Raw genomic sequence first — 22,011 nt, forward strand, 5'->3', positions numbered from 1 at the left:
TCTTTCATGTGGATGTTTGTCTCTCCCCCACCCCATCTCCCTTACACTCTCTCTAAAAATCAATGGGAAAAATTTCTTGGGTGAGAATTAATAACCAAAAAAAAAGGTAATGTATTGATTCTTTTTTCCTAAGAGAGGAACATTAATTTGTTGTTCCACTTATTTATGCATTCACTGGTTGATTCTTGTATGATACAAGCCCTGACCAGGGATTGAACCAGCAACCTTGGCATGTCTGGATGACGCTCCAATCAACTGAGCAACCCAGCCAGACAAATAAGTAATGTAATGTTGCCAGAGCCTAGCCCAGCTTTTGGAATACTCTCTGCACTCCCAAACACATGTTCAAATGAACAAATGAAGATGTTAGGTAACCCATGTCAGGTTTCTTTCTGAAGTGCTGTTCTGATAGCTAATACGACCCTGGATTGTTTTGCTCCGTGGTTAGAGCGTCAACCCTTGGACCAAAGGGCCACAGGTTCAATTCCCAGTCAAGGGCACATACTTGGGTTGCAGGTCTGACCCCTGGCCCTGGTTGGAGTCGTGCGGGAGGCAACCAATCAATGTTTCTCCTTCCGTCTCTCTCTCAATCTCTTCTACTCGGTCTAAAAAAAAAAAAATCAATGGAAAAATATCCTTGGGTGAGGATTAACCAAAAGAAAATAGCTAATATATACTTTCTCTACAGGACCTGAATCTACAGGCAAACTCAACAACTCAGCACCTCATCTACTCATTATAAGGCTTGTCACTGGACGGTTTCAAAGCCAATTCAGAGGCAAGTTCAATACCTTCAGTTCTTTAGGAAAACAAGTGGTGGGAGAATAAAAAGAATCATTAACTTATACAAACTGAAAAAAACTCTTGCACATTCCTGCTCACTATACCCAAAGCTAAATCTTTGGTTTTCAAATAAAAGAATCTAAATCCATAACCTCAGAGAAGGCTAGTTTGGGCATTCTCTGGCTAAGTGGAATAAAAAGACAAACCCACTCACTGATGAAAAGCTGTGTAGGAAGGAGCAAGGTCAGGCACTTTGGGGAATAGACGTTAAGGAAAGTGTGTATGTACCCACACAGACAACAAATAGGCAAAAACTGAGCACATAATTACTAAGTTTAATTCAAATTCAATTACTAAGTTTAATTGTTACCCAAATCTGCCTTGTAAAAATAACAAAATGTTTCTATCAAAATTACATTGTGATGTGAGTACAAGTTTGCTGTTTTTGATACAGCTCTAGAAAAAAGTTGGCACCAAATGTACATAAAGTTTTAAGGCTTAATAAAAATACGGACTGGTCATTTTTCAATGCAGGTTAGTGGTTGGGAACAGAATGCTAAGAGTTCAGGAATCCCTGCCAATGGACAGAACTAGAGTTCTTCCTCTCATTCAGCTGATGGTGAGGGCGGGGGTGTAGCCAAAAGGGCCAGCAGTACATCAGGGTTCTTCCTAGCAACCCAATTTGAAATTCACACATTATTTCCTTATATATTAAAAAACAAAATGTAGTTATAAATGGCAGTTCATTTCCACCATTAGCACATTTTATTGTAAGTTAAACAAGTTAGTGTGTTTGGGATTAAAAGCTAACCACCACTTATGACATATTTTAATGGGGGAAAAAGTGCTCGGAATTCCAAACAAGTCTCTTAAAAATGACCATTGGAAACATGGGACAGGAAGTAACTGATAAAGTCACATTAAATGAGTTATTTCTTGGCTCCAAAGTCAGCAGGACAACTGAAAGGAGGGAAACTCTTTGGCTGACAAGGCCACATGCAGATCCCCTCAATGTGCCGGGTATAAGCAGCGGGGTTTGGCAGGCAGCTCCTGCAGGCACTTAGTGTCTCAGCCACTGTGGTTGTAACTAAACACAGGTGTTTCTTTTCTCAATTTTAATAAGTGAAGACATTTCTAGCACCTGGCATTAGCTCTGTGGGCACTCATACCAACAGCCACCACACATAAACTCACTCTCCTCTGTTAACTACTGGTCCAGCATGAGTGATGGAGACTATAACCCTTAGGAGGCTGAACGGGAGAAACTTCTGCCCAAAAGATTAAAGCAACATGACTTGCCAGGCCGTTAGCTTTGCTGATACAGAATTGACCAGTTGAGGCTTTGCTTCTACACTACTTGATCTCATAGCCCAAGATCTCCAAGTCTCTTCTGGAAACTGAACATGGTCCAAAGGTTCTGCAAAGCTTTACAAAGGGTGGCCTAAGCAAAGTTTTCTTCCTCTTTGGTGTACCTGAGCAGTGGACTTTTTTCTAGAGAGGTGTCAGAAACAGATCAGAGTCAATAGTCACTTATGTAAAGCTGGTGTTTAAGAATAGCTCTTTAGATATTATTAAATAATTCGAACCTAAGAACTCAAGGTTCTCAAGCATCTCTTCTTCCCAGTGTCAAGAGGAACAAAGTAAGACCCACGAAGGATTTAAGTAACCCAATTATGTGTCTGGACAGAATTTTAGTCTTACAGAAGTCAGTGAGCCAGGCACACAAAGGAACTGTCCACATCACTGGGGAAGAGCTAAGGCCGAGACTTAAGGATGAGAGAAAAAAAAGAAATAATTCACAAGCTAAATCAGTCTGTGAAGAGACCGAGACCAGTCCCTCATGAGTGAAAGGCAGATCACACCAGAGGATTGGGATACAAAATGTCTCCATAAAGCATAAGACTGAAAATAACTTTTTGGTTTTTGTTGACAGCTGCCGAGAAAAATGTTTCAAGAAAAGACTGCAGAATACTGTGCCTGAGTGCAAATGAGGCCTCAGGATTTAGCAGCAGTAGTCTCAAGAACGGAGACTAGTATTTCGGCTTATGCCCAACATACAGGTTGTTTTGGGCTTTCTTTCTAAGGCTTTAAACTCTGCTACTGTGTGAAGTGATTCCTAGATAGCCAATTGGCTGGCAGATCACCTATGCAGAAAGGACATGAAAAATCCCACTTCATCAGGTCCTCCTGAAGCCTTGCACCAGCTCCCCACCCAGCCCATCTGAGAGTTCCTATCACATCCAAAATTATAAATGAGTGTTCAGCAAGGAGTCACATTTTCCCCCCACAAAAATGTCTCTCGGCAGTCTGGAAGGTGAGGTCTTCTGTGGCTCTCATGGTGGCAATGGAGCCTGAGCAGTGGCTTCAGATAAACGACAGACCCTCTCCCCACCCCCATTCCTTTGGGCTAAATAAAACTATATTTGAAATCCTATCTCTCAAGTTTCTTGTGTGGCTACAGGGGAAGCAATAACTTCTCTAGTAGAAGGAGATGCTGGATTTGCCTCCAGGTGGATTCAGGACTTTGTTGTGAGATCGAGGCCGTGGACCCAGCCTGGGCTCATGGCTGTCAACCGCGGGCATGGGCTGGGGCTCCTGGACATGGTCTGCTTCTCTTGGGCCACCTTTCTCACCCGGCTCTTCTCTGGGCAAGGTGCTCGCTGGGGCTGTGGAACAAAGCAGCAAACCACCCCATTAGAGACTCCCCAATACCTGGATGGGCAAGCTGTACACATGAAAAGTCTGTGACACAGACCAGCCAGTAAGAAGACATACTGTAATGGGAAAAACAGAGCAAGGCTTCCATCTGTACCAAGAACTCACTGATTATTCTTGAACTGGGCATAAAGTTGAGGCTAAGTACTATCAACAATTCTTGATAAATTCCTAAATAAGTTCATTACGTCTTATATATTTGTTGGGACTCCATTCCCTCGCATTTTTTTTTTTACCTTAAATATAAAAAACAAACTATCTCAAAGTGAGCATGAAAAGAGGAAGCTAGTCTTAACTGGAGGGTCTAGCAAGATGAAGTGAGGTTTTCTGACACTACTAGTCTGGATTTTTTGAATGAACAAATTCCCATGTATCTTGGTCATCAATTGAGGGAAATGGTGACCCAAAGGCAGAAATCAGTGCTCACAGTCAGCTTAGAGAACAACAGTGGGACTCAGAGTCTGACATCTAGCCCTACTATGGGGCAGCTCATTCCCTGTAACGGATTATGGAGGCACCAGCTCTCCCCACCACATGCAGGCCTCACATTCTCCCTTCTGATCCTTCCTGTCCTGCTCTTCTTATGCCATTCCTTTCCGCATTAGTTCTGCTACTGCTACCCTTGGTCACAGGTATATTGCAGACTTTGGATCCCTGCCCTTCCCTTCAAAAGATCTATTGGCTTGGTATTAGGCCTAGGCTGATTAGTAATGACAAGAAGTGAAAAAAAAAACCCACTGGTGACCAGTTGGAAAGCTTTTACCAGAAATTACAGCCCAATTTCCTGGCCTTCTTCAAATACTAAATCCTCCCAGCAATAAACACAACTTTGCCTTGTTTTGTCAGCTGACCTGCAAATAGAACAGGAATATTACCTCATCCTCTGGGGTGCACCAGCAACTCTTCCGGAGTGAGAGCACTTAGGGGAGGGGACAAGAAACAGAAACTCACCTTTAAGGTCCAATTTTGGGTCTTCTCCTTCACACAAGAGCACGTGGTCCTACAACAAGGCAAACCCCAGGTCAATATGTGATTCAGAAACTTTTCACCCTCATTCAGATGGATGATGAGAATCAAGGCATGGATGGATGGCTTGGGTTAATTTTTAACTTCTAAAAATGTTTTCAGCCCTGACTGGTTTGGCTCAGTGGTTAGGGCATTGGTCCATGGACTGTATGGTTGCAGGTTCAATCTCTGGCCCAGGTTGGGGTCCTTTGAAAGGCAACCAATCAATGTGTCTCTCTCACATCAATGATTCTCTCTGTCTCCCCCTCCCCTCTTCCACTCTAAAAATTAACAAAAACATAAAAATGTTCTTATTATGGACAATTTAAACCATAAACAAAGTAGCACTATGAATCCCCTCATAATCTGCTGTAAAGCTGCAATGACATCAACTCACTGTCATCCTGGTCTCGGCCACACATTTCTCCCAACTTCAAACTCTCCACCCACTTGTGGAATTATTTTAAAGCAAATTTCAGAAATTTCATTTACCCATAAATAATTGAAGACATGGCTCTTGAAACTGTCCTTTAAAAAATAAAACATAACATTCTCACAACTGAGAAAATAACCAATTCCTTAAATGTCTAACACCTAGTCAAATTTTAGAATATTAGGATATGTTTTCAAGGCTCATCCACATTGTAGCATGTATTTTTCCTTTTTACAGCTCAATATCCCATTATATGTGTATAACACATTCTATTTATCCATTCATCTGTTGGCTGACACTGGGTTGTTTAATAGCATCATTGTAAGTAATGCTATTAAAATAGGTGTACAAGTATCTGAGTTCCTGTTTTCAAATTTTGGGGATACGTACTTAAGAGTAGAAGAGCTGAATCCTATGGTTTAAATTTTTTCAGAAAACTGCAACTGTTTTCCAGTACCTGAACCGTTTTACATCCTCAACAACAATGTATGAAAGTTTCAATTTTTCCATATCCTTGTCAACATTTATTATTTTTTCTTTTAATAGCCATCCTAGTGGGTATGAAGTGGTACCTCATTGTAGTTTTCATGTGCCTTTCCCTAATTACTAACAATGTTGAGCATCTTTTCATTTGTTGATTGAAGAAATGTCTATTCAAGTCCTTTGCCCATTTTTTAAAAATCCTCACCCGAGGACATCCTCTGCATTTATCTTCAGATAGAGCCGGAGGGAGAGAGGGAGGAAGAGAGAGAGAGAGAGAGAAACATCGACGTAAGAGAGAAACATCGACTGGTCACCACCCACACAGCCTCAACTGGGGCCGGGGACAAACTGCAACCAAGGTATGTGCCCTTTGTGGGAACCAAACCCAGGCCTCTTTGGTCCGCAGGCTGATGCTCTAACCGCTGAGCCAAACCAGCCAGGACTCTTAGCCCATTTAAAAAAAAATTTTAATTTCTTAATTAAAAAAAAAAATCCTCATCTGAAGGTATTTTTACATTTATCTTCAGGGAGAGAGGGAGGGAGGGAGGGGGAGAGAGAGAGAGAGAGAGAGGGAGAGAGACAGACACATCGACGTGAGACACATCGCTGGTTGTCACCTGCACGACCCCAACTGGGCTGGGGACAAACTGCAACTGAGATGCATGCTGTTGCTGAAATCGAACCCAGGACTCTTTGGTCTGTGGGCCGATACTCTAACTGCTGAGCGAAACCAGCCAGGGCCCTTTACCCATTTTTGAATTGGGTTAACTTTTTGTTGTTTGGTTATAATAATTCTTTATGATTATTATTATTATTATTATTCATTTATTTATTTGAGAGAGAAAGGGGGAGAGAGATAGAGAAACATCGATGAGAGAGACACATCGATCAGCTGTCTCCTGTACGCCCCCTCCAGTGGGGATCAAACCGAAAACCAGGGCATGTAACTGACCAGGAATCAAACCGGCAACCTCTTGGTGCATGGAATGATGCTCAACAACACGAAGTGGGCCACTTTTAGTTAATATTTGTATATGGCGCAAAGTAAGGGTCCACCTTCAGTTTTATGCATGTGCATATCCAATTTCCCCCGCACCATCTGTTGAAGTGATTGTTCGTGCCCCCACCGAATGATCTTGGCACTCTGTAGACCTATCAATTAACCATAAATGAAATAATTTATTTCTTGGTTCTCAATTCTATTCCACTGGTCTATATGTCTATCTTTATGCCAGTAGCACACTGTTTTGATTACTGTAGTAAAATTTGAAATTGAGAAGAGTGAGACTCCAACCTTGTTCTTCATTTTTAAGACTGACTACTTGGGGTCCCTTGAGACTTCATAAGAATTTTAAGATGGATCTTCCTATTGTTTCAAAAAAGCATCATTGGGACTTTGATAGGGATAGTGTTCTTAAGTCTTAAGGATATCTCTCCACTCTCCCATTCATTTCCTATATTTTGGATAACTCTGACTGAGTCCCTATGATGTCAACTAATATGAGGTTTCATCTAATTTGGTCCTGCTTTTTTGATAATCAAAGGTTGTCCACAATGGCCTTCTATTATGGGTCCCATAGTTCTTGGTTTGTCTCTAGTTTTGTGATGTTAGGAGCCACTGATGATCACTGCCTAGATCCACAATTTCATTACAAGTCTGCAAAATTTGATATTTGATATTTGTGATATTTGAATTGTTATTCCTTCTTCAATTATATTCTGGAGTACTTTTATAAAAGGCAACTTTCATGCATGTATGCATGAAAAATGGACATGGACAACAAAGCTGAGGACAGGGCGGGGAGGGAGGGGGAAGAGGGAATCAGTGGGGGGAAAAAGGAGAAACATCTGTAACAAAAATAAATTAATTAATTAGCACAATAATAAATAAATAAATAAATAAATAAATAAATGGCAATTTTCACTTTGGTCAGTTTTGCTCCATGGTTAGAGTGTCAGCCCATGGATCAAGGAGTCATGGGTTCAATTTCTGGTCAAGGGCATGTGCCTGTGTTGCAGGTTCAATCCCCAACCCTAGTAGGGGTCGTATGGGAGGCAACCAACTATGTGTCTCTCTCACATAGATGATTCTCTTCCCCCCGCCCTACCCCCATCCCTCCCTTCCACTCTATCTAAAAAAAAAAAAAGGAAAAATATTCTTGGGTGGTGATTAACAACAACAACAAAATATAATTAGGGAACCCATGAATTCTAAATACTTGGTGAATTTGAATCCAATGCAGTTGTATTTATTAATGACCACTAAAAATTGTAAAATTTTTGTGAAATGTGAACTCTTTATATGATCCATTTTATAACTATTCTTACCACCCCTCAGTGATGTGCAGAGACGAGCAATAGCCTATCTGAAGTGGCAGTTGCTGCCATCGACACACTAAGACCAGCTTCCCCCAGGGCTCAGTCATCATGGGTTGGAATCTACTTCTCCGATGACTCAGGGGAGCTTCAAAACTCAATTACTAATGACTGCACCCAGGAAAACCAACGTCACCCTTCTTGTCTCTTCCTAATAACATGTCAAGGCCTCACAGCTTTTGAAAAAAGAACTTGGCTCAATGTTTGCTTTTCTTACTTTCATGTCTGCTATCCGAATGTAGTCCATACCTTGGGTTTGTTTGGATGTGCCAAGGGTAAAGTGGCAGTCACTGGGGACCCAAAAATGTCACTGGTCTTCCCACCAGGTGGGTTCAGACGCTGTCGAGCGTGCACAGGTGTTGATTCCTCAAAGATACCACTTCCTTTCCCCCCTGCAGAAACAATCACAAAACAGTGAGCAATCCAGAATGTCCACCTGCTCCTGCCTTCCACATTCACTACTTCAGAGACCTCCTCTCATAATAACACCCTAGTCTAGTCCTGACTTCAGGCCAACAAGGCTGGGAGAGTAAGAGTTCCTAAAGATCTATGTCAAATTTAGCCCCTTCACCAGATGCCTGCTGAAGCCTTCATTTCTGGAACTGAGCTGAAATGGGTTGGCTGCTGGAGGCAAGATAGTGAGATGGCATAAAACAACATTTTCTCCTTTCGAATTTCTTTGCCCCTTAACTTTCCATGCTTTTTTGTTGTTGGAGAATCTTCTTCATTAAACCCATGAAAAGTTCTTTCATAGATTAAAACAAAAAGCTTCTAAATTTTTAGGTCAGACAGAACTGAATTTAATAACATGCCCTGTTATAGGCAAACCTGTAATAGGGAAAATAACATTTAGCAGTCATTTTATGACCTTATTCTGGCTGGAACTTCCAGTGACAACTTGGTATGTCAGCAAATCAAGGACATTTAACATCTTTCCTGCCAATTATAACTGACCTGATAAGCCACAATCAAAATATGCATCTAAAATGTAACTTCTTATAATCTGATGACTAAGGCCTGGACATGAAAAGTAAATGTTTAAATGCCCTATATTAAGCAGAAAGATGGCTACTATACAAAACCAGCAGATCATCTCTTCACTCAGCAAACACCAAGCACGCACCCCCTTTCCAGAGTGCCATGCTAAGTGGAGGTGGGACCACAATGATCATGGACCTGGTGCACCAACAATTTATCTTACAGGAGGAAGGATGCATTCCACTGACTAGTTATACGACCATACACAAGTTACTTGGCCTTTCTGTGCCCCAAATTCCTCAACCATAGAATGGGGTAATAAAAGGACCTTCTTCACAGCACTATGAGAAGACTCAATGATTTACTGTAGCTCATATGTCAAATGCTTAGAACAATGCCCGGGACATAAATGCTCAACAAATACTGGCTGTATTTTCTATGTACTGGACACACTGTTCAGTAAAAAAAGGAGCAAAACAATCTACACAGCACACAATGTCTTAAATGTTAAAAAAAAAAGAGGTATTCTTTTTTGCTTATATCTGAATAAGGAAAAGTGGTTCCAGTCATTTCTTGGCCATAAAAATCCATACCATTTCAACAGAAGGCCATGAACCCTTAAGAACAATATGGATGCCCTGGCTGGTTTGGCTCAGTGGTCAGAGAGTCAGCCTGCAGTCCAAAGAGACCCAGGTTCGGTTCCCACTAATGGCACATACCTCGGTTGCAGTTTGTCCCCGGCCCTGGTTGGGTTGTGCGGGCGGCAACCACTTGATGTGTCCCTTTCACGTCAATGTTTCTCTCTCTCCCTCCCACTCTATCTGAACAACAACAACAAAAGAACAATATGGATGACGAGCTCCATGTGGGCTCTGAGGGGAGGAGGCTCCACTGGGGATTTGTTCTCTCGACAGCCGTCAGAGCCCATTGCTGGAGTCATTCTTGAGCAGAGTGGCCTTCTGGGATGGCAGTCTACTAGGGGACACATAGAATCATAGTGCATAGAAAGGAGTGGCTGGATTAGGGTTCCCTGCCTTTTTCAGGTGGGAGAACACAGAATATGTGGGACCGCTATGCAGGAAAATGTGCACACACACATTCACATAACATTAGGGTGATTACAAACCTAAACCAAGGGAGCCATAGACACCAAGTTGGAAACTCGGGCTGGGAAACCAGCACCACATGATATAAGGGCAGCTGATTTGTGACCAGACTGTTGGGTAGAGACCCTGCTCAGTCACTTACTCTGTGAGCCCAGATAAGCGACCTCAACCTTCTTTTGTTTCCATTTTCTCCATGCTAATGAAGTATAAATAATAATAGTACCTTCCTGGGGTGATTGGTGAGATACAACAGTTAATATACATGAAGTGGATAAGCCCTCAGTAATGCTGCTGGGCTGCTGTCATTAACAGTGTGTAGTCAGCAAAAATGTCTAGACCGCAAAGTGAAGAAAAACTACCGTTTGAGTATCATTTCCTTATCGCATTGTTTCTGGTTATACTGAAGTAAATTATTTTTAAAATGCATATTCAGCTTTTAAAAAAAGGTTAGATAAAAGTAAATATTTCTGGCCGGTATGGCTCACTGGTTGAGCACTGACCCACACACCAAGAGGTCCACTGGTTTAATACCCGGTCAGGGCACATACTCAGGTTGTGGGCCTGATTCCCAGTGGGGGGCATGCAGGAGGCAGCCAATCAATGTTTTCTATCTATCTCTCCCTCTCCCTTCCTCTCTCTCTAAAATCAATATAGGAAGGAAAAAAAAAAAAAAAAAAAAAAAAAATATATATATATATATATATATATATATATATATATAAAAGTAACTCAAGCCCTGGCCAGTTTGGCTCAGCGGTTAGAGTGTCATAGCCTGCGGACCAGAGAGTCCCGAGTTTGGTTCCCACTAAGGGCACGTACCTCAGTTGCAGTTTGTCCCCACCCCAGGCTGGGGTCATGTGGGTGGCAGCCACTCGATGTGCCTCTTTCGCATTGATGTTTCTCTCTCTCTCTCTCTTCCCCCCTCTCTATCTGAGGATAAATGCAAAAATGTCCTCGGGTGAGGATTAAAAAAAAAAGTAACTCAATTGGAAGGTTTTGGCTAGAGGTACTGCTCATTTAAAAACATTTTTTAAATTGTGAAACATAACAGAAAAGTTCATAAAACACAACTATCACAAATAAAGACAAAGCAAACATCCATGTACATACCACCAGATTGTACAGACGCTCCCAGCTCCCAGAAACCTGCGTATCCCTTCCCCATCACTCCACATCATCACATGCCTGAATTTTCTAGAAACCACAAACTCATTATTTCTTTCATAGTTTTACTGTGTATATGTCCAACCCAAAACAATACAGTTGTTTTTGAACGTACATGTCATGTTGAGTACTGGCCACCCATAGAAGACTAGTTGGAAGTATCTATCAGTATTTTAAATCATCCAACAATTCCACAGGAGGTAAGTTTGGAGCTCTAGAGCCAGGAAAACCCATATGCAAAGGCTAGTTCTGCTACCAATGAGCTGTAGTGCTTAATACGCCAGTGAACCTTCCTGAGCCTCAGTTTTCTCCTCTATAAAGGGGGTAACACCATCTACCTCCTAGGGTTGCAAAGAGAACCAAATAAATACACGTAGAGTATTTAGCATATTCCCTGGCAGATATTAAATTCACATATATCAAGTATTGTTAGACTATCAGGAAAAACAATTTGTGGAAGATATAAACCAGGTGATCAGCAAAACACACAAATGAGGAGTAAATGAAACACTGGATATGACAATCCTTGGTAAATTTTCAGTGACTTATATACTGAGTCACAACAATCTGCCCTGCACACTTTTCTCAATCAGGGCCTCTCACTGAAGGGTTGTGCTGGCTAAGTCTGCAAGACTAAACAAGAAATGAGGGCAGGAGTTTAGGTCTGGGGGTGTGGAAACAACTAGCAGTTTTCTGTTTCCAGCTTCCCTTGAGAATTCATCACAGATAGTTTTAAAGAGCACTTGGCAGGACAGAAAACAAACCCCAAACAACAGGACCACAAGAAGCAGGAACCCCGCAAAGGGAATCATGCTGGTTGCTGATACACATTGTAACCACAGACAACAGAGGCTTTCTCACTCTCCAGTCAAGAGGGGCCCTGGGTGCCCACTGGACATGAGAGCTGGGGGATCATAACAGAAAAGTTTGTAAGACACAACTATAACAAAGACAAAGCAAACACCCATATAACTATCACCAATCATATAGATGCTACCAGCTCCCAGATTCTGAGTAGCACTATCCCCACATTGCCACACTTTCCAGAGAACCTGACACCCCATGGACAGCTCCAGATATGCACTCTGCTGAGTCAAGGCCAAGGAAACTGGCTTGTCCACCTTCAGGTGCCTCAGATTTGATTCGATCTGCCACGTGACCCATTGTTATGCTATTGTTGGTACAAAGGATGTCCAGGGTAACCACTCCTGGCCTTACACCCATAAACTGGATACAGTGAGAACACTACTCACTTAGTAAAACTACCTGCTTCTCTACTATAACTATATCTACACCAATCTCCTTCTCCCCGACCAATCAAACAAAACAATAGCTTTTAGCTTTTGAATCTACTGCTTTTGTTTCTCTGGGTTTGGTCAAGTAGTACATATAGCTGTCAAAAACACCCCCACCACAACACACACGCGCATGTGCATATATATCCAGAACTGAAGTAGAGTAGCAAGCAGCTCTAATTCTGGTTCTGCTTGATTTTATTATTTGTCTGAAATACTGATTCCTGTGTCTGGCCTCTCCAATCTTTAAGGATTGAATGAACCTCATTTTTCCTCATGGATATAGACAGAGGACAGCTCCTCAGGTAACTACCAATGTGTGGTCACTCAACCAGACAGTCTATCAGCCAAGGAAAACTGTTCTAAGAAGCTCTCCCACTGTAACCACCAGAATGTAGGGTAAGAACTATATAGACGTGTACTAGACCAAGTTATCCTTTTTTAGAGCTTCAATCCCACCAAAAAGCTGATGAAAAATACCATTCCTGCCCTGCCTGGTTTTGCTCAGTGGTCAGAGCGTCAACCTGAAAGGTCTTGGGTTTGATTCCTGGTCAAGGGCACATATCTGGGTTGCAGGTTCAGTCCCTGGCCCTGGTCAGGGTCATGTGGGAGGCAACAATTGATATGTCTCTCTTACATCAATGTTTCTCCCCCCACCCTACTCTATTTAAAAATTGATGGAAAAATATCCTCAGTGAGGATTAACAAAAAAATGAATAAAATTAATAAATAAAATAAAATAGCCCTGGCCAGTTTGGCTCAGTGGTTGAGCGTCGGCCTGCGGACCAGAGAGTTCTGGGTTCGGTTCCCGCTAGGGGCATGTACCACAAAAAAAAAAAAGCTTAAAAAAATAAAATAAGCCCTGGCCAGTTTGGCTCAGCGGTTAGAGCGTCGGCCTGCGGTCCGGAGAGACCAGGGTTCGGTTCCCGCTAAGGGCACGTACTTCGGTTGCAGTTTGTCCCCGGCCCTGGTTGGTCGCGCGGGTGGCAGCCACTCGATGTGTCCCTTCACGTCGATGTTTCTCTCTCTCTCTCCCTTCCTCTCTCTCCCTCCCACTCTATCTGTACAAAAAAATGGAAAAATATCCTCGGGTGAGGATAAAAAAAAATAAAAATAAAAAAAATAAAATAAAATAAAAATACCCTTTCTTCCTGTCCTTGCCAGGTGGCTCAGTTGGTTGGAGTGCTAATTTTCCTGGGCACCAAAAGGTTGAAGGTTCGATCCACCATGATGTTTCTCTCTCCCTCCCTCTCAAGTCTCCCTGCTGGCAGGAGCCAGAATCCCACCATCAGCCTTTGCATCCTCAGTGCCTACACCCAGTCGATATCTGTTGCTAGAGAGGCAGAATTCAAGAATGACCGAGCTACCTTCAAGTAAAAGACAGGAAAAAATCTTTCTCACTTTCTAGAACTCTGATGCATGACAGGGATATCCTATACCAGAAAATATACGAAAGGATCAATATAAAGAAAAAAAAATTTTTTTGTTAATATTCACACAAGGATATTTTTTTGCATTGATTTTTAGAGTTAGAGGGAGGGAGGGAGAAGGAAGGAAGAAAACATTGATGTTAGAGAGACACATCAATTGGTTACCTCCTGCACACACCCCAACCGAAGGCAGAGATCAAACCTGCAACCCGGGTACATGCCCTTGACTTAGAATCGAAGGGTCGCGGGTTGATGCTCTAACCACTGTGCAACACTGGCCACAATAAGAAAAAGAATATTTTATCAAAAGAGCAGCTAAATAACAGGTAGAGGCCAAAGGACAAATGAGTCACAAAGGCCCATACCTGGAGGGTTGGTCCTCTTAGGCATGTTCTGAGTTTCTTCAGTTGGTCCAAAAATATTTGATGCCATCCTGTTGGGTCGGCTAGAAGGAACAACTTCTTCTGGACTTCCGAAAAGATCACTTGATGCTCCTCCCGGGGGCTTCGCAGCCCTGTAAGCACAGAGCAAGCGTAAGTGATGGACAATGACCTGGACCTCAATGTCCATATCTAGACAGGGTACATGTATTTTCTTAACGCCTATGGAAAAATCATACCCCACAACTATTCCATACTGACATGGCTAGTTTACAGACAGCCAGATTGCAAACTTCCTTTACTGCCCTAAGATTTCCTTAAAAGTTTTCTTTGTATGCCTGGCAAGTGTGGCTCAGTGGTTGAGCGTCGACTCATGCACCAAGAGATCGCCAGTTCGATTCCTGGTCAGGGCAAATGCCCAGGTTGTGGGCCAAATCTCCAGTGGGGGGCAAGCAGGAGGCAACCAATCGATGTTCTCTCTCATCAATGTTTCTGTCTCTTGCTTTCCCTTCCTCTCTCTCTTAAATCAATAAAGGGAAAAAAAAGTTTTCTTTGTATGTCTTGGTTATGCCCAAAACCCTCTTGAAACATGTATATTTTGAAATTATTCCTGAGATCTCTTATAAGTAAACTGAAGTTTCCCAAAAACAGGCAAATTGAGCCACATACAGTAGAATTTAATACAAATTATAATTAGTATACAATAGTGTTTAATACTATAAACAAATTCAGTGGCGTTTAATACTGTGGCTTATATTTGCTAAGTGCTTACCATAAGCCAGCTACTGTTCCAAAGATCTACACACAGCCCTCTAATGCAGAAATTATTTTCACAGACCCTGAATCTGATAAAAAGAGAAATCACGAGACAGCCCACACAAGGAGTAGCAGAGTCAGGATCTAGGCCCAAGCAGTCTGGATCTGGAACTCCAACTATACCCTAATGCCTCTTAAAGGCCTCCAAGAAATGAGGAAGCTCTCCATTTAACCAAAGATCAAGCCTGACCCAAAGCTGGGTCTTCAGATGGGCAGCCACTGGCCACTGTGGCTAATAAGCACTTGGATGTGAAAGTAAGGACGCAGATGTGCTGTAAGTATAGAGTACACATCAGATTTTGAAGAGGAAAAGGCAAAATATCTGTTTAATCTTGTCTTTTATATAGATCACACGTTGAAATAGTGTTTTCTACATATTAGTTGAATTACATCTATTAAAATTGATTTTCCTGATTCATTTTACTTTCTTTAATGTAAATTAAGAAAATTTAAAACTCCTCATGTGGCTCACATTTCTATTGAGAAGAGTTAGCTTAGACCATGGGGAGTGCTACCAACATTAATCCAGGTGAGTCCTGAGAATCTACACCAGGATAATCATCTCCGGTACTAAAGTCTAGTATAACCAGTAAAATGTTGAACATCAGAAATCAGAGAACACACCTGCCAGCACCACTGTTTATTTCAGATCAATGCACATGCACCAAGTTTCATCTCTCAACACACTGACCTTCTATGAGGGTTTTTTAAAGTTTTTATTGATTTTTTTTTTTTGATAGGAAGGGAGAGAGACAGAAACATAGAAATGAGTGAGAAACATCAATCGGCTGACTCCTGCATGCCTCCCACTGGAGATCAAGCCCAAAACCCAGGTATGTGCCCTGACCAGGAATTGAACTGGGACCTCAGTCCATGGGAAAGGGTTCAATCCACTGGGCCACACCGGGAGGACTTTCTTTTTGAGAGTATGTTTATTAAAGCTGAGGACAGTGAAGCAAGGGCAGGCTTAGAAAGAAGCAACAGGAGAGCCCAGGTGGGGCCACTTTGGCTCACTGGAAAGGGGGCCTTGGAGAAAGGTTCAGGGGGTTAGCTTGAGACAAGCTATTGCTGCCCATTGCTCCCCTGGTTACAAGTCTTGTGGGGACCCTTAGAGTTTAGGAGATGCACACCTAAGTGGAAAAAAAAGGCAGGGGCATACTCCTGAGAGGAAGAGCACACTTGGAGGTTGATTTTAATTAAACACCTACAAAGAATAGTGAGTGGCATTCCTATTGCTCACTCAATAACAGCTGTATCTACGCTGAAGTCTCCATCTTTGGGAAACAGTCATGCGCAATCTGGAAGTTTAATTTTACTTTTATTAAAAAAAATTTTATCCTCATCCGAGGATATTTTTGCATTTATCTTCAGACAGAGCAGGAGGGAGAGAAGGAGGAAAAGAGAGAGAGAGAGAGAAAAACATAGATGTGAGAGAGACACATCGACTGGTTGCTACCCACACAACCCCAACCAGGGCCCGGGGACAAACTGCAACTGAGGTACGTGCCCTTAGCGGGAACTGAACCCAGGAGTCTCTGGTCTGCGGGCCAATGCTCTAACTGTTGAACCAAACTGACCAGGGCTATTTTTGTTTTTAAATATATTGACTTCAGAGAGAGAGGGAGGGAGAGGGAGAGAGAGATAGAAACATCGATGAGAGAGAACATCGACTGGCCACCTCCTGCACGCCCCCCACTAGGGATCAGGCCCACAACCTGGGCATGTGCCCTGACCAGGAATCAAACTGGTGACCTCTTGGTGCATAAGCTGATGCTCAATCACTGAGCCACACCGGCTGAGTACAACTTGGAGGTTTTAAAGTGGACATTTCAAAAGAGGAAGATCAGGACCATAAGTCGATATCTCAGTAACTGAAGAATTAAATTTTCACAAAGCAGCAACATGCTGAATTCATAGCATCTTTTTGGAACACCTAGAAAGGTTTTTTAAAATGCATCTTAAGCTCTGGATGGTTTGGCTCAGCAGTTAGAATGTTGGTCTGTGGACCAAAGGGTATCAAGGGTTCAATTCCAGTCAAACACACATACTGCAGGTTCTATCCCTGGCCCCAGTCAGGGTCATGCGGGAGGCAACCAAATGATGCGCCTCTCTCACATTGACGTTTCTCTCTTTCCCTCCTTCCCCGCTCCTACTCTCTCTAAAACAAACAAAAACAAAAAAACAATGGAAAAATATCCTTGGGTGAGGATTAATAAAATAAATGCATTTAAAAGAGACAGAGGCCTACTGAAATTGAGTTTTAAACTGGTGAGTGGTCCAGCCTCTTTTACTAGTCCTAAGCAACAGTGACATTTAGAAACAGATGAAATTATAGAGCTTGACACCACAAGAAAGTTCTGATTTGAGCTTAGGTCTCACTGGAAAGCTATACAAACACTGTCAAAGATTTAGTTTACAAAAATAAGAGGATATTTAAAGTGTTTCCTCAAAAGAGCTAAAATGGGAGCTGATCATTCATTGTCATTTAAAGTGAACAGAGTTCTCAGATTCTATGGCTGTAAAGCGGGACCTCAGAAAGCACGCATCTGCTTTACAGAGGGCAGCCAACATGCCAGCCCCAGCCTGGAGAGGTACCAGCAGGCCGGCGACTCAACACCACAGAAGCCAAGTGGGTAATTGGCAGGCCTTCCAAGTGGTGCCCAAAGTCCACGTCTGTTCAAGAGGATGGTGAAGGTGGGTGCCTGTGCTGCAGTTAGCATTTCCTTAAGGATTTAACGAAGGAAAAAAAATCACTTCAGTTTAAGGGGAAAAAAAATTTTGAAACTAACCAATTAACTAGACTTAAAGGGCTTAATAGGACTTTAGATCATGCACTTTGTTGGTGGACACAGTGAGGCCATCTGACTCCTGTGTGTATTTATGTCACAAAGTACTGGTCACAATGATATTTTTCTTGGCTAGTTACAGAAGGTCCAACATGCTTGCGTCTCCACAGCCATCTCTTTGAAAAAGGTAATAGAGACCTGCAATCTTCAGAACTCAACTAAATTTAACACCAGGTCTCATGCTGGCATGAGTTAAAATTCCCACTTTACTAACTTATTCAAAACATGGGTCTTCTTTTAAACCTTAAAGGTCCCACAAATTGTCAGATAGATTCAGGGTAGACTCATCTTTTTTTTTTTTTTTTTAATCCTCACCCGAGGACATTTTTCCATCTTTTTGTACAGATAGAGTGGGAGGGAGAGAGAGAGGAAGAGAGAGAGAGAGAAACATCGACGTGAAAGGGACACATCGAGTGGCTGCCACCCGCACGACCAACCAGGGCCGGGGACAAACTGCAACCGAAGTACGTGCCCTTAGCGGGAACCAAACGCGGGTCTCTCTGGACCGCAGGCGGACGCTCTAACGGCTGAGCCAAACTGGCCAGGGCAGGGTAGACTCATCTTGATTCAAATTTCTCAGGATGCTTCCCTGACTCTCACATTCTACTTTCTTGGATCTCCCAAGTCTCCTGAGCCTCTCATCCTTGCTTCATTCAGTTCAACTCATGTTCACTGAGCACCTATCACTGGCAAGCCTGTTCAAGACCCAGAGGATAGGAAGATGAATGAGAGCAAGTCCTTGACCCAGAGAAGCTTCAGGTTTACTGGGAAAACTAGAGCTGTGCATAGGTGGTTTCAGTGTTCCGGGAGTGATGTGACAGAAGCACTGAATGCTCCTGGAACTCCAAAGACATCCTTGGAGGAGAGGCCCAAACTGCGATCTGTGTGAGCAAAGAGCACCTTCGGGGCACAGGACAAAAACCATAGCTATTTGAAATGATGAAATGTTAACTTGAGGTGGTAGAAATATCGTGTTTATTCTATTATTCTGTCCTTTTGTGAATTTATTTTCCTTTGAAAACAAAGGAAGAAAAGGGTAGTGGTGTGAAGAATGCTGCAGCAGAGATTCCTGTGCATAACTGCCAAGCTCCCTGAGAAGAGGCAACAACTGTCTCCATCACAAAGGCAATGGGGTCTGCATGCAGGGTTCACAGTCATACAAAATTGCACAGGGTCTCAAATAAATGAGACTAAGAGTTAAATAGACATTTCAATAAAAACAGAACCCACAACAATGGTTCGATGTGGCTCCACTAGTCTCGTTATCAGTAGTTATCACTATGACACTAGTTTGGGGGAGGGGGTGGGAATACTAGTGAGTGCAGACATTTTGGGGATAAAACCACATTGTGTGGCTGCTTCCCAGTTATTTCTTCATTTTGTAGTAGCCCTTCAATACACTTCAACAAAGATATTCAAAATACAAAAGAGGAACTAAGGGGGATGTGACAAGAGAGACACATAGCTCAAGGAGAAAACAAGACTTGGTGGGGGGGGTCTCCATGCTCCTGACCCTCCAAGATCTTGTCCCTGTGTCAGAAAAGCTTTTGGGGATTGGTCAGGTTTGGAAAGAAGCAGTGAAACAGACTTGGATTTAATTGTTTACAAATATTCACTTTACAGCTTAAAGGAAAGATCTTAGATTAATGATGGCTAAGCAAAATGCTTTGAGTCCAAAATCTCTTTAATACAAAATAATCCCCCATCAAGAAAAAGGTAATATGAGTTTAAGAGAAGAAAATATGGATAGTGATCCTATAACCATCACTTGGTTCCCTCCCTGCACAGCCAATTACAGTGTAAACCCTACAACGCCTGTCTAGCTAATCAAGTGCTTTAAGAAGGTGGTCAACCCTGGCTGGTATGGCTCAGTTGGTTGAGTGCCATTTCGTGCAACGAAAAGTTTCCAGTTCGATTCCTGGTCAGGGCACATACCCAAGTTGCAGGTTCAACCCCCAGGCAGGGTGTATATAGGAGGCAACTGATCAATGTTTCTTTCTCTCTCTCTTCATCTAACTTAAAAAAAAGGTGGTCAAATGCAAAGCTTCCAATTAAAAAGACTGCTTTTCCTTCTTCAACATCCTGGAAGTAAGACTCTCTTTTTTAATATCCTCTCCAAAAACAAATCTCCCAAAGAAGTGTGGAGCACAGCTAATGTCTGTAGCTTGAAGTCAGCATAATATCAGTGTTACTCATGGCGTTTATTCATTTACCAACATTTCCTGGGCATCCAGTGTCAGGTACACAGGTAAGCAAAGAAGGAGTGTACTGAATACAACTGAGAAAGTGCTGGGAAGAAGCTGGTGTGAATGGTGCAGACAGCAGTTACCAGGCACCAGAAACTTGATTCATCCTGAGCACTCCAGGGGAAATTTCTGGCCCCTATCAGTATAGATTTAAATGCAAGTGGGTAGTTGGTAGTCATTGTTCCATTAGGTGTGGCACTGAATACTAACCTAACTCACCCAAAAGTACAGGTTTTTTAGCAAGCTGAAACCATTTTTATTTAGTATCTAATCTACATAGTATTTACCTCAACCCTCAAACACATCTTCTCTTCTATTCTGTTTGGGAGGCTGGGTCACTGAAGAGCTCACAATAAAGAAAACTCCCCAGTGGCAGGACAGACCTCGCCAGCTCGGGCAATTCTAACTTATCGGACTTCCAACACACAGAGCACTTTCAAGTTAAAAAGAAAGCTGCCCCGGCCAGTGTGGCTTAGTTGGGCAAGGTCCTCTGCACTGAAAGGCTGCGGTTTGACTACTGGTCAGGGCACATTCCCAGGTTGGGGACTTCACCCCGGAGGGGGCCCGTGGGAGTCAGCTGATCCATGTTCCACTCTCACATCACAGTGTCTCTCCCCGCCCCCCTTCCTGTCTCAAAAAAAAAAAAGTTTAAAAAAACCTTTAAAGAAAAGCGTGCTACGGTGGACAACCAGCCCAGACCAGTAACGGGGTCTCTGTTTCTGTTATTTGTCGTCCGGCCTGGTTCATCAGCAAAGCAGGGAGGGCAGCGCTGTCTTACCGCCTGGGCTGCGGGGTTAGGGAAGGGCACCACCCACCTCCCGGAGTTGTGGGATCAGAAGGCACCGCTTCAGGACTAGGAGAGAGCTCCACCTGGCTACGCGGGGGTGCGGTATTAGCGGAGGGTGCAGCCTGGCTTCAAGGCTTCGGGATTAGAGGAGGGCTCGACCTGGTTCCCCGGCTGCGGACTTAGGGGTAAATTCCACAGGGCTGCGGGATTAGAGAGGGCTTCAGGATGGCAACCGTCCCCCGAGGCCCGTCCACCAGCGCACCGGGCGCCAGCACAGGCTCCAAGACGGTGCCCCCGCAGCCCCACACACATCCGCCTTTTCCGGGCTCCCGGAACTGCCCGTTCCGAAGCAACAGACCACTCTGCCGGTGTCTTTCTGGTGCGCTATAGACAAAAAGTGCGGAAAGGCGCACCTCCGGCCCTCAGCTGAGACGCTGGCGGGCGCGGGAGCACATCCGCGTGTGCGCCCATCCCTCCGACGCGGAAGCGTAGGCCGCGGTTTTGTAAGGTCACCCGCCGGCCTCCCCTCCAGCAGCCGTGTGCCCGCACCCGCACCCTCGCAAACTCGCGCACTGCACCTGGAGCTGGTTCGGCCGCCCTCGCTATCCGGAACATGGAACATGTCGCCCGACGCCCAGTGCCTCGTCGCCTGCCGCGCCGCGGTTCCCGCCCGGCTCCGCGCAACTAGGGGCTCGCCCGCCCGCGCCTATTGGACAATGCCAACGCCAGTCATGCCGCCGCACTCTATCGCAGAGCCGGGCACCACCCCCTCTCCGAGACACGAAGGCGTGTAGAGGGTCACGCTCGCAGCCAATTGGTGAGAGAAGGCGCTGACAGCGTAAGGCGTCGGCATTGGGCAGCAGGCCGGCAGAAGGCGGGCTGCCCCCGAGGTGGGCGGGGCCAGGACGTAGGTCCTTGCGTCTAGTGGATGGTCTCAGGCCCCCCCTCTCTGAATCTTTTCCTGGGCGGGAGCGAACCGACCCACAAGCCTGGGGCGTGTCTGACACGCTGGGGTGGGCAGGAACTGGACAAAGTCTACGGTTTTCTTAGGCTGCAACCGCTGCCCCAAGGGCACTGACCCGCTGCGTATTCTGAAGGAACAGTGGATGTGTCTGTCAGGAGACCGTGGGTTTTGCAAACTAGTCAACGACAGATGCGGTAGTTGGCG

General features: G+C 43.9%; 1 protein-coding gene across 1 annotated transcript; it reads right to left on the reverse strand.

Moving 5' to 3' along the window:
- Nucleotides 1–1,082: 1,082 nt before the first annotated feature.
- JPT2 (Jupiter microtubule associated homolog 2) lies at nt 1,083–21,487 on the reverse strand. The gene is made up of 5 exons (XM_036280581.1): nt 21,422–21,487; nt 14,134–14,282; nt 8,045–8,187; nt 4,450–4,498; nt 1,083–3,449 (listed from the first exon to the last, which is right to left on the reverse strand). Exons 1-5 carry the CDS (start codon nt 21,463–21,465, stop codon nt 3,262–3,264), a joined length of 573 nt encoding a protein of 190 aa, XP_036136474.1. The 5' UTR covers nt 21,466–21,487; the 3' UTR covers nt 1,083–3,261.
- Nucleotides 21,488–22,011: the final 524 nt, after the last annotated feature.

Source organism: Molossus molossus, unplaced genomic scaffold, assembly GCF_014108415.1.
Source record: "Molossus molossus isolate mMolMol1 unplaced genomic scaffold, mMolMol1.p scaffold_m16_p_3, whole genome shotgun sequence".
Classification (NCBI taxonomy): Eukaryota; Metazoa; Chordata; class Mammalia; order Chiroptera; family Molossidae; genus Molossus; species Molossus molossus.